The sequence below is a fragment of the Hipposideros armiger genome, unplaced genomic scaffold, assembly GCF_001890085.2.
Source record: "Hipposideros armiger isolate ML-2016 unplaced genomic scaffold, ASM189008v1 scaffold_561, whole genome shotgun sequence".
NCBI lineage: Eukaryota > Metazoa > Chordata > Mammalia > Chiroptera > Hipposideridae > Hipposideros > Hipposideros armiger.
This window is the reverse complement of record NW_017731911.1, coordinates 794,802-807,735: the sequence shown is the minus strand read 5'-3', so window position 1 is coordinate 807,735 and position 12,934 is coordinate 794,802. Positions and strand designations below refer to the sequence as shown.

Below are 12,934 nucleotides of genomic sequence, written 5' to 3'. Positions count from 1 at the left end.
GAGGAGGGAAAGCAACTGGTACCACTTGTTCCTAACACCTTTGCCTTGGAGATGACAAGTAGAGGCAGAGAGAGGCCAGAGTCTAAAGCAGGAGCAGGGGATGACTCAGCTCAGGAATATGTCCCTAGATAGGGGTTAGAATGGAGTCAGGCCTATGCCACACTCTGATAACTTCAGTGGAAATTTTATAGTAAAAATCTTCCTTTCTCTTTCTCCTCCAAAACACTGTTATGGGCTGGCTCAGCCTCCACCACCCCATCCTCTCAGGTTTCCAACTCCCCCGCCAGGCTTGGCTACTAACAGCCCCAGAAAAGGCTGAAGAGGTCATCATCACATTACCTACCACTTCTCAGCAGCAGGTTCTGAGTGCCAGGCAGGTCTCTGCCATTGTATCTCCTTTAACCTCACATGGACCCAGAAAGGCAGTTATTGCTGACCCCACTTCACAGATGCGGAAAAGGGGACTCAAGGAGGTTAAGTGACTCCCCGAGGGTCACAGAGCCAGTAAGTGGTCACTACGTAATTCAGGATCTCAGTCTGACTTGGGTGCCGGTTCTCGTAACTACTTGATTCAACGAAGTGGAAGCGAGTCCTGATCGCTGGGCACAGGGCAGCCTGGACGGGGCACACGCCACACTTTCTCTCCCCAGCCGCGCCGGGAGTGGAGAAGGGTCTGGCCCCGTCCCTGCTCCTGGAGCTGTCACCTCGCCGGAGCACAGGCGCCCGTCCTGGAGGGCGCCCAGGCCCTCGGACTTTGGAATCCTGTCTCGCAGCCCTTTGCTTGCCCTCTGCCCACCTCCCGGCCACTCCGCCCCGCCCCGCCAGGGTCCTCACCATCGCGGTTGCCGCTTGGCCTGCTCCGGCTCCTCTGCACGCAGAACGGCGGGTCCCGGGTGCCTGAGCCCAGGAGGAAGCAGAGGGGCGGGGCAGGGCGGGGACTGGGGGTGCGCTCTTTCTAGCTGCAACTGAGGCCAAGTTCAAATCGAAAGCGGATGGCCAACAGCGACCGGGGTCCTTGGAGCGCCTCCTCCCTGGCTGCCAGCGCCCAGTTTCATATGACTCCAGCCTCGTAAATAGGGTCTACTACGCCTAAGCAGCCTGGGACCAGGTCTGCAAGCAGGCGATACCTTGGGGCCCAATCTATGAAACGGGCACAGTGGAGTGAGCTCTGGAGTGGGCTCAGAGAGGCCTCTGTGGCTTCATCCAAGATCAGGTAGATCGGGCTTACCTGGGGAGGTATGATTCATTCATTCATTCAACAAACGTCTGTATGAGCACTATTGTCTGGCAGTGTGCTAGGCACTGGAGACAGCTTGAACAGCCAGGCAGGGTCTTTGCCACCTTAGTAAGTGTATTTCAACCATATTTAAAAACCCCTCCCCACAAAAGAAAGAAAGTTCTGAAACTAAAGAAAGTTTATTCACAATAAACATTGTGAATGCACTACCTGCCACTGAATTGTACATTTTTAAATGGTCAGTTGTAGGGCCGGCTGAGTGGTGCGTTGGTTAAGAGTTGGCTTGGGACACCGGCTCTGGGCAGAGGATCCCACATGAGGGCCGGTGACCCTATGCCCTCTGGGGCTGGAATGGTGGGCAACAACTCGACCTGGAGCGGGGCTGCTGTGGCGACAGCGTAGGCTGCGGTGAGGCTGCGGTGTGATGCCATGGGTGGCTGACAACCTGCATGAGCGGCCGGCGGTCTGCGTGGGCTGCCGGGAGCCGCCTGTGTGGCAATCCAGTGGCCAGCGACCTATCTGCTTCACCAGGGAAGAGCGCAATGATGGTGCCAACATGGGTCAGTGGGGCCACGTCCTCCGCAGCTGGACTGAGGAGCAGGGGGACAGCGGCTTGTCTGTTCCCCTTCCCGGGTTCCCCAGTGCTGTTCCCTTCCCCCAGTTCCCCAATAAAATCTTTTTAAAAAATTAAAATTAAAAAAATAATAATAATAAAAGAATATGGTCAATTGTGTGGTATGTGAATTTCACCTCAGCTAAAAAAGAAAACAGACTGTCATGGAGAAGTTGCCAGCTCTAGCTTTTTTGCATTTCCCTTTTCTGAAGGAAGGCAAGTGGGGCCCTGCCCTGATATAACCCTGCTCCTCATTCAGAGGAAGGGTGAAGCTGGAGTGTCTACAGCCCTTCCAGAACCTTCCTGAGCTGAATCTGCCCATCCTCATCCTCTCCTGTCACTGCTGCAAAGAAGTCACCAGCCCTCTGTTCTCCACCCCACCCCATGCCACCAACATCTCAAATGCGGCCCTCTTGAGGAAGGGGGGTGAGGGCTTCCCTCCCTGGAATTGAGTCCCTGTGAGCATGGACCTCACCCCCACCCTGGATGGTCTGGGTCCCAAGGAGGTTTCGACCCGGTTCCTTGGCCCTGGAGTCTGGGAGTAGACTGAGGAGTCAATGGACATAGTCATGGCAGAGACCACCCAGAGTCTTGTCTCTACTTTCTTCCTCCCTCCCTACTTTTTCGAGCACAATTCCAGAACTTGACTTGCCACCATTAGTCCCAAATCCTGTTTCTGAACCCCACCCCCCCTTCCCCACTCCCTCCCCAAAACAGGTTGTTTTCAATTCTGGAAAGCCTATGTGGGAAATAGGGACAGGCAGAGATGGCAAGAACCCTTCCCCCAAACCAAGGCAGACTGGGCACTGTGAAGAATGACAATGCTCGGGGCGGCCGGTTAGCTCAGGTGGTTAGAGCACAGTGCTCATAACACCAAGGTTGCTGGTTCAATCCCCGCATGGGCCACCGAGCTGCGCTCTCCACAACTAGGTTGAAGACTACTGCTTGACTTGGAGCTGATGGGTCCTGGAAAAACACACTGTTCTCCAATTTAAAAAAAAAAAAAAAGGGTGACAATGATGGCAGAACCTGGTGGGAAGGAGGGAGGCTCAAAGACAGAAAGTCCCACTGTACCTGGAGGGAAAGGAGGCCATAGGCCCTGTCCTATGATACTGACTGTGCCCAGCCATGGGACATGGGAGAGAGTTGCTCGCCCCGAGGACAGCTGAGACCCAGAGGCCCTGCTAAGTCCCGAAAGGGCAGAAGCAGACAAAAGACAAATAGAATCTGCTGAACCATAAGCGAATGAAAAGCAAAACAGTTCCTCTAACCCCCTGCTCTAGACAACAACAGGGCCACAGAAGAGAGATGACAATGAGAGGCAGGAGGCCCTTAACCAGGATTCTAAATGTTTGGCCCGGGTAGGCCTTAAATCTCGGTTAATGTTGCCAGCAGAAATGTAATAAAGGGACATGGCAAAACCCAAGGGGGACACTTAGAAATCTTGCATACCACCCTAAAATAAAGATTTTGAATTTTCCATATGCCAAGACTCCCAGAAAATTCTTCTTCTTGAGACCTGTGACAATGAATGGAACAAGGGGGAATAAAGAAAGATAGGAAGGCTCTGTCTTTCTTCTCTAAACCTCTGCTCTCCACCCCTTCAACAACTTGGGCTGCAACTGGGAGAATCTTGTCCTCAAGGAGATAACGGCCAAAGGTCAAATGCAAAGGGAGAAAGCACCTCACAAACTTAGGGATACTGAAGGTTCTTTATTGCCTACCAGCCACTGTCAGTGTCCCAGCCACATGCTGGGCCCTCTGGGTCTCTCCAACCAACTCTGAGGACCCGTGAAATGCAGCCACAGTCCAGCTCTCTCCTTTGGGGGGGGGGGGGGGACAAAGGTACTCCCTGGGGCAGACAATTGGTAGAGGGGCCTCAGAGTCAGGGGCTGGAGGACTGAGCAGCTTCCCTGTGGAGAAGGACAGGAAAGAGGGCCCCTCCTGGTGACCACCATGGAGGGTAAACCCGAAGAGGAGGGCAGGGTGAGAAGGGTTCCCTAAGTTACTTAGGGGATGACATTAGTGGCAAAGAGCACAATGAAGAGGATGATGATAAAAACAATCACGCAGATGATGACAATCATCTTCACGTTCTTCCACCAGAACTTCCGAGCCACCTTCTGCGATGTTGTCTTGAAGTGCTCTGACTGTAGGGGATAAGGTAGAGTGACTCAGTGCCTCCTCTCACTGGAACAAGAGTACAAACAGAGGCCCACATGCCATACATCTAAATATTTAAGTGATAAGTTGAGGCAATAGACTGTTAAATAGAAATGTCCTGTCTTCCTACCTTGACAAATATACCTTCATAACCATCTGGTGGGCCAGGTTTAAATTTAGAATTCTTGGGCTCCCCTTGGCCCCCTGCCTTCTCTTCTCTCCCCTGCACTGTCATGCACACTGAGAAGCCTTTTCCACATGCTCACACCCAGGGGTGTAACATTGGCAGCACAATTTGCCCTTAGAAGGGCAGACACTGGGGCTGAGGGGGACAGGTTCCAGGGTCCAGTCAGTCCCCAACAGTCTCCTGGTTCCAGGATTCCTGGTCCAATGGGGACTGCTGAAGTTGGGGGAGGGATCTGGGCGATAAGGTGGTTGGAAGTGAAAGAAAGTGCTTTTCCTCTCTAAACTGCAGTTGCAGAAACTATGTTTCACTCAGCCATGCTCCCCAGGTTAGGCTGTGGAAAGAAGCATAAGTCCCAGGGAAACAAAGGAGCTACACCCAAGATTACACACAGGACTCAGAAAGCTGCATCCAGCGTCTCCCTGTGGACAGGGGGACCTTAGGCTGCAGCCTTTGTTGAACTTTAGAGTTACTCCCTCCCTGAGCAGCTGGCTTCGGCCCCTGAGTGGACAGAGGGAAGAATGAGGTCTAGCAAGATGTGCGGGAGATATTATTCTAGCCTTCAGCAAGCAGATGACTCCATCAAAGAATTTCACTGCTCTTCCCAGCTTTTTTTTTTTAAGCTGACTCAGCAAGACTCTAGCAGTTTTCCACCCCCTGCCTTATAACTCCTGGAGAAGGCCAAAGGCCCTCAGAGGATTTTCCAGAGCCAATATTTTGCCCTGGGGAGGTTATGTTCAAATGACTGTCAAGGGCAGCCTTCAAAGGGAAAATCCGTTTCACAGGAGAGAAACCTAAGAATGCCTGAGTTCACTACACCATCTCTCTGTCTCGAAAAAGGCCTCCATGGGTCAGCCCCCGCCCCCCAACCCCAGTCATTGGACTCATTCCCTGGAACCCAGTACCAATCAGTGGAGTAGAACAGGATAAGTGGGGACTCAGCTCACATCAATCCCCAGAACGGGTAAAGAGGCAGATTTCCCGCCTGCTCATTTTGCTCCCAACACCACCAACCCCCAAATCCCCAAAGATCCCCCCTCCCCCCCTCTCTTCCTCTTGCCCCGTGGGCTTCCCATCTCACTGTGGCTTCCAGATCCTCTGTCTTATTGCGGAGATGGTCCAAGTTTTCTCCTCGGGCCAGAATCCGCTCCACATTCTGGGTCATAATATTCTTGACTCCCTCCACCTCATTCTGCAGGTTCCGCACTTGGTCATTTCCTCCACCTCCACTGGCCTCCTCCTGGGCAGCAACACAGGGGTTAATTAGGCCAAATGTGGAAGAACAGAGACAGCATCAGAGCTTAAAGGAGGGGAAGGGATAAGGTAGACTTTCGCTTTTTGTAATGCTTGAACTGTTTACAAAGAGAATGTCTTCATGGACGACTCATGAAATAAAAAACAAATGCATTCTTAAGCTCCTGATGCTAGACGAGATCAAACTGTTTTTCAGATTCTCAGGGTCCCTGACAAGGAAAAGAAGCACACCCCCAAATCCCTCTCCTCTGCTTCCTTGCTCCTCAAAGAGGGACAGCTGAGCTGCATCTCACAACGCAGAACCCCACCACTATTTACCAATTTCCAGATCCCACAGGGTCCTCACTGAAAATGTCTGTGCTGGCCAGTAGAACCCCCCTCACCTGGCCCAACCCTCTGTCTCTAGAAGACAGCAGCTGGAGAGCCGCGTCTGCCAGGGCCTCTAGGGCAGCCTAATTTCTGGGACCCAGAGCACCAGCAGCTAGGCTCCAAGTCCCTCACAAGGCCCCATGAGAGAGAGCCGTTGGGCCACAAACTTCTGCTTTCCCAGCCCCGCTTAGCACCATGCGTGGGCACCAAACCATCGCCACTTAAGCAGATATTAAAATAAAAACAGCAGCCTGGGCGTTGGGGGAAAATGGAGTGCAAGTCCTCCCTGATTAATGCCTCAACCGGAGACTTCGTAAGGTTTTTGAACACGGAGGGAAAAACGTTCCTAAGTTCCTCCCTTCCCTGATCCACTGGATCTCCAGAAACGGGCTAGGGCGTGGGGCCAAAGTAAATTGTCACAGAGAGCCAACTTCTGGTTCTTTTACAAACTCTTGGCTCTTCCTCAACTTTAGGGAAAGGAGGCCAATTCCTTGGACTCGGTGAAGAGACAAATTCCTTGGACTCCGTGGAGAGAGAAACTTTAGGTTTCGCTACAGGGCTGAAGTGAAAGGCAGACGGGGAGAGCTCCAGCCGCTGGGCTGGAATCCGCGCTAGGAACAGTAGAGGCGCTGCCTAGGAATTTTACAACACCCAGCTGGCCGAGGGGGGAGGGCTGGAGGAGGCGATGAAGGGCCTCTCGGCAACTCCTTGCCTGGAATTCAGATCCTCCACCCCCACCGAAGCCCCGCTCCAGGCCAGCAGAGAGGTCACGGGAGGAAGGGAGTAGAGAAGTGGCAGGAACACCAGCTTGGGCAGCTCAGAGCTACTTGTAGCTAGTTGTCAAAGAGAGGCCACAGTCAGCGCTGCCCCCGCCCTCGGACTTGCCACCAGCTCCCCTTTCCGGATCCCCAGCCCCTCTGGCTCGTCTGTAAATCAACCCCTTCCTAGTTCCCAGCTCACTCACCATGTCTCAGCGGCTCAGGCCTGTCAGAAGCAGAATTCGCCTAGTCTGTTTCCTCCCGGGGCGGCCCTCGGTTCACTTCCTGCTTGCTCCAACTTTCAGCCCGCCCCTTGCTCACCTCGCATCCCAAGCTGATCCAGCCACACCTTACGCGGGTTCCCCCAGGTAGGCGGGCACCCTCCACCGCCCTCCCAGTCTCCTCCCAAAACAGGGCTTAGACTTAAAGCAACAGGGCTCCCCGGCACCCCAAGTCTTCTAACTCGTCAGGAACCAGAAAAGAAAGAGGAAATACCCCTCCCAGGTTTCCTGAGGCTGGATCTCCTGATATAGAAAGGGCACCTGTCTCTTTTTTTATGTCCTGAATATCTGACCCCAATTTTTACAGACTGAACTCAACTGTAAGCACCCTGCCAGGCCTAGCTCACATGGAAGAAGAAAGGAGATATGAACAGTTTGCTGGCCAATCTTTGCTTCCAAGTCCGTGGGTGGGGAGAAAGCAGTAATCCCCCAAAGTCTGGAATGCTGTGATCCTGGGGCTCAGGTGTCAGAAGCTCTGGGTTACTCTCTGGGTGACCCTGTGTGAACCTCTTCACCTCTTTGGGTTTTGCAGGCTCTAGGGCAGCGGTTCTCAACCTGTGGGTCGCGACCCCTTTGGGGGTCGAACGACCCTTTCACAGGGGTCGCCTAAGACCATCGGAAAACAAAAAAGATATTTACATTACGATTCATAACAGTAGCAAAATTACAGTTATAGAGTAGCAATGAAAATAATTTTATGGTTGGGGGTCACCACAACATGAGGAACTGTATTAAGGGGTTGCGGCATTAGGAAAGTTGAGAACTGCTGCTCTAGGGAGACCTCAGAGAGCGATGGTGAGGAGTAAAAGGAAAGCACCTGCAATGTGCCTAGCACAGTGCCTGGAATGAAGGACTGTCCACTGTGTGAATCAGAAAATGATGGCGCCCCAACTCCTCCTTTCCTTCCAGAGTTCAACAATCTTGCATTTCCCTCAGGGGCCACACTACTAGGGTTAGTGAGCCCCATCAAAAAAAGATGAGAGGACTGTCCTGTGGAACAGAGAGGAGGCCCAGGTGAAGGATTTTTTTCACCAATCTAGCTCTAGGCCAGAGAAAATTCACTCTTTCCAGATGGTATAATGTTTATCAAGACAGAACAATAACAGGGACATGCAGAAAGAGAGAAACATACCTGATCCATCCCAGAAGTAACAGTTCCAAGGGGAAAATGTCAGCCTTTCTAACAAATACTTTTTAAAAGGTCTAATAAATGTTGGGCCTCTGTAGCATCTTGAGACACTTTATTCTAATTTATAATGAAATCTTATCCCCAATTAGATAAGATTATTATGTTTTACAGGCCTGAATTTCGGTGGACAAAACCAGCTTGCTTTCACAGAGAATGTGGCTGCCCCACTCTTCACCATCCTTAGAAAGGCTACAATGTGGCCAAATGGAGGTGGGTCAGAAATCTTAATCTACATTTGTGCTGTCCAGCACAGCAGCCACTGGCCACATATAGCTCTTGAGCACTTGAAATGTGTCTGAATTGAGATGTGATGTAAGAGCAAAATACACACTGGATTTCAAAGACTTACTATGAAAAAAGGAACATAAATATCCCATTGGTAATTTTGTATGTTGATTGCATGTCAATTAATGTTTTGGCTATAGAGAGGGTGCCAAAAAAATGTATATACATGTTAAGAAAGGAAAAAACTGTATTAAAATTGTAATACTCAATATTTACCGATAACAAAAGATGAATACATGTGTATACATTTTTTTGGCACCCCTGGTATTGAGTTAAATTAAAAAATATATATTGATAAAATTAATTTTACCTGTTTCCTTTCTCTTTAATTTGGCTAGTAGAAAGTTTTAAATTACAAAAGTGACACAAATTATATTTCTATTAGACATGCTGATCTATACCTTAATACTTATGTCACCTTGGACAAACTTCCATACCATTGCCAAGCCTCAGTTACCTCATTTTCTGTGCCTGACACTTAGAAAACCCTCAGTAAATGGTGGCTATGGTGATTACTATTATTAAGAGTTTCAGGTGCTAAGTGAGGTGGTAGGTAGAGGAACATGAGAGTTGCCAAGAAACCAAAGGCCAGAGTAGGGTGTCTGAGGGGAGCAGGAAGCAGTGAGGAGCAGTCCCAGAGTGGGAATCAGGGTTACGATACTTGAGGAGTTACTGGGGTCTGGTATGCCACTGCCAGCCTAGGACATACATTGGTGTCCTGAGGGAGCTGAGTCTTGGCCTAGACTCAGCAACTGTCAGGGAGATTCCAAAGTGCCCATAGTTGGGCCTGAGACCTGTTCACTCTCATCTTCACCATGCAGAATGACTGCAGGCTTGGCCTCACCTGTGCAAACATTACAATGTTACCCTTTGCCAGAAGACCACCTTGCTAACACCCTCACAATGTGAGACATTCAGTAAGGCACTGCACCATACATAGGCTATGAGCAGAAATGATACTAGAGGCAGGGTACAAGACAAGAAACAAAAGTCATTGATTCCTCTAGAGTCAAGGAAGATTCTATCCCAGGAGAAATGGAATGTCAGTAACTTTGTCAGGAAAAAATCTAAGTGGTGGGAGCTGCAGCCAAGGAAGCAATGTGGTGTGATGAACAGTGTTCTCAGTCCCCGTGTGATCAGGGGATTCTGGGTATCAGCTCTTCTACTGCCTGGCTGTGTAGCCTTGGGCAGGCCACTCCCTCCCGGGAGCTTTAGTTTTCTCAACTGCAAAACGGAAATAAGAATGAAAGCTGCTTTGCAGGGTTATTATTGGGATTAAATGACATGGGTATAATTTCTATATTTCTGCTAAAGCACTTTACAAGTGAAAAAGAAAACCAATACAGAAAATAGGGGAAGAGAAATATTAACAGCCTGCAAAACAATCAGGGAAACCTTGGGGTACATTGGTATATATCCCAGTCTTCTTATTTATGACCCAATTGGGCAGTTTATCCCTGTACCTTTCAGGGAAAAGGCTAGAAAACAAGGAAAAGGCACATTCAGGAAGCTCAATCGGAATTGCTCCTTGAAGGATCATAGAGTGCTACCACTGCGAAAGCCTCTTTTGTCTCCAAACCCCTGTTTTTCCCTACTGGGCACCCCATCTGTGACAGAATCACCTCCACCTCTTCCAATGTGCTCTCTTCCTTTTTGACAGTGCCCTTAGTGTTACTGGCCAACTGAGCAGCACCCCCACCACTGAGAAACTTTTAAGTTTTCTTTCCTATAGAAATGTTAAGTATAGAAATGTTAAGTCTCCTCCCTAGTTTCTTAGTTCCTTAGCTCTTGGCTTTGATTACTTTTCTAACCAGTTTGTGAATCCTAGACTAAAGATTGCTCCTAACCTGAATCATAGAATTCTCCTATCCCTCTGCTTCTGAATCCTAAACAACAGAAGTCTCCTACCCTTGCTTCAGATAGCTACTTGAAAGCCTGTGACTTCCTCATATCCCCCAGGCCAGTAAGCTAAATGCCAAACCCATTCTGGGCCCAGACAATTGACTCTACCTGAGTGACAGGATGAATGGCCACAGGCTTCATGAGAGCTAACAGATTTATTAATTAAAATCTATTTTTCCTCATTCAGGGACCTTGGGGATACAGAGGACACCCCAACAAGATTGCCAGTCACAACCAAAGAAGCCAACACAGTCTTCCAGGTGGAACTCGAGACCCCTTCTTCTCATCTGAGATCAGCTAGGGTGAGAGTTCCGTGAATCCCCTAATAGGCAAGGACAGCTCTACGCCCCTGCCCAGCAGGAAGCAGATACAGAAGAAGCGACCTCCTGTCCCCCAGCTTCCCATAGAGATTTTATGGGGATCACGTCTCTCAAGGGGAAAACAAGGCAGGCAGTTAGAGGCAGACATTGGGTCTCTGCATTTCTGCATGGCCCCTTTGTGTTGTCATTACCTACCCCTGTGGGATAACAAATGGGCACAAAATACCCAACTAGATCAGCCCAGTCTCTAGTTCCTGTGCAGTATCTCTTGTCAATCACAGGTGCCAATCAAGTGGTCTCACGCCCATAGGGGAACAGCCCATTCTAGAAAAAGGGGATAAAAACTCCAAGTCCTAGGAAGTCCACCCTGCTAGCAGCTCTTTTTTACCGCTTCTTCCCTTTTTGAAACCCTTCCTCCCTTTTTTGAGCCTTTTGAGCCTTGCCTTTGTACGTGGCCCGCTCCAAACTCTTTGAAATGTACTATCTCTTCGAATAAACTACTTTTTCAGTTACTTTACTCCAGCATCTCATTCAATTCTTTGCTCGGGTTGCCAAGGACCTGGACTTTGCGCTGAGAAGGGACCACTCTCTAACAACATTAGGTTTGACAGAACCCAAAGGTTCTGCCCTTGGCCATCTTCTCTTCTGACTTTGCACTCTCTCCTAGAGCAACAGTTCCCTACTGGGTTGATTTTGCCCTCCAGGGGGCATTTGACAATGTCTAGAGACATTTTTAGTTGTCACAACTGTTGGGGGTGGAGGGTGGTTTGTGCTACTGGCATCTAATCGCTAGAGGCCAAGAATGCTAAACTTCCTACAATGGAAAGGACACTCTCCCTCCAACAAAAAATTATACAGACCAAATCGTCAATAGTGCCAAGGTTGAGAAACCCTATCTCCCTGGGGAAGTGCAATACCTTTATGGTTTCGACAGCCATTTATGGAGAATCCCTAAATCTGTATCTCCAGTCCTGACCTCTCTCTCAATTGCCATTGCTGCCTCTCCAATGCACTGGACAATCCATAGACACTTCCAATAGCCAAACCAACCCATTTATCTTTTTCGCATATTCTTCCTCCTGGGTAGGAAGTACTCCCAGTCTACCAGTTTCCCAAGCTAGGAGTCCCTAAGCCATCCTACACATGTAATGGGATATCACTAAGTCTTGATTCCATCTTGGTCGTGTCTCTCATGTTCCCCCCTTCCTTTCCAGCTCTTGCTTCCTGGGTAATGCTAGCATGATCTCTTCTCTGGACAATTCCATCCACCTCCAAACTGACCTTTTCTTTTCTCCTCCATTCCACTTGTTATCTTTCCAAAACAAAGATTTGAGGAACTCCACCCTGCAGGGTAAAACCCAAACTCCAAAGCTTGGCATTCCAAGACTGTTCTCAACATGCTTTTCCTACCTTATCTCCCCTGTGACTCACCGCCCAGACCCCAGTCATAATCAAATTACAAACCCTTCCCCAAACACACCATCCCCTTCTATATCTTTGCTCAAGTGGACCTTTCTCATGATGACTGAATATTCTGGTTCACTCATCACTGTCCACGGAAAGTCTATTTGTATTTAAGACATTGCTTCGAAGAAGCCTTCCAGATTCCCCCACTGAAGTTAACTTCTTTCTTCTCATCTCCATCAACATTTTATCTTTTATAGAATCTACAATATGCTTTGCCATTAACTGCATACATATTTGACTCCTCCGAGATTCTAAATTCTGTGAAAGCTGGGGCTGTCTTTATTTTGGTACCCCTCATAGAAAATAACATATACCTTGCACATAGTGGGCACTCACTAAATGTTGGAGTACTGAATTGAAAGATCTGAAAGAGGACTTCTTTCTCCACAGTGCAGACAGAAAAACAATTTTTATTAGAAACAATCCATGAAGAAATTTCTTTCCTAAATTTTGGATTATTTTATGGCTAAATGAATGCTAAATGCCATGAGTCTTTGTATATTGGTCTTGATAGAGTAAGCTGGAGATCAACCCCTGAACAAAAACAAGTTAAAATCATGGGATGAGACGTGCTCATTTATTAGCTATATTTCTCTTACCCAGAATGTTCTCAGTTCCCCCAAGACTATTAAGAACTTTTTTAAAAAAGATTTTATTGGGGAATTGGGGGAGGGGAACAGTGTTGGGGAATTGGGGAAGGGGACCAGCCAAGTTGTTTTTCTTCAATCTTCGTTGTGGAGGGCTCCAGTCGCCATCTGGCTTCCCTGGGGGCCAGCTCGTGGCCTCTAAGCTCAAGGTGCTGTGTTCAATCTTAGTTGCAGGTGGGTGTAACCACCATCCCATGTGAGAGTCGAACCAGCAGCCTTGTTGTTAAGAGTGCATGCTCTATCCACTGAGCCATCCGGGTGGCAG

At 49.0% G+C, this 12,934-nt stretch overlaps 2 protein-coding genes and 1 long non-coding RNA gene across 3 annotated transcripts in view; 1 reads left to right on the top strand and 2 right to left on the bottom strand.

The window, feature by feature from the left end:
- The window catches only part of VAMP5 (vesicle associated membrane protein 5), a gene marked incomplete at its 3' end in the record, with an annotated part of 6,491 nt that extends 5,565 nt beyond the window's left edge, over positions 1-926 (bottom strand). Inside the window, exon 1 of the mRNA XM_019623750.1 lies at positions 835-926. The remainder of the gene's footprint in view (positions 1-834) is intronic.
- A 2,617-nt stretch (positions 927-3,543) lies between these two features.
- On the bottom strand, positions 3,544-6,891 carry VAMP8 (vesicle associated membrane protein 8). The gene is made up of 3 exons (XM_019623745.1): positions 6,785-6,891; positions 5,279-5,437; positions 3,544-4,000 (listed from the first exon to the last, which is right to left on the bottom strand). The coding sequence occupies exons 1-3, from the start codon at positions 6,785-6,787 to the stop codon at positions 3,860-3,862; spliced, it is 303 nt and encodes a 100-aa protein (XP_019479290.1). The 5' UTR covers positions 6,788-6,891; the 3' UTR covers positions 3,544-3,859.
- On the top strand, positions 6,856-10,462 carry LOC109371307 (uncharacterized). The gene is made up of 3 exons (XR_002121852.1): positions 6,856-6,946; positions 8,160-8,258; positions 10,423-10,462. It is a non-coding gene; the product is annotated as an uncharacterized LOC109371307 (long non-coding RNA).
- The last annotated feature ends 2,472 nt before the right edge of the window (positions 10,463-12,934 follow it).

What these genes read in the sequence shown, in the direction of transcription:
- VAMP8 (XM_019623745.1), bottom strand. An exon ending in CAGAGGATCTGGAAGCCACA is followed by an intron (nt 4,001 to 5,278) that starts GTGAGATGGGAA and finishes TATCCCCTACAG; the next exon opens with TCAGAGCACTTCAAGACAAC.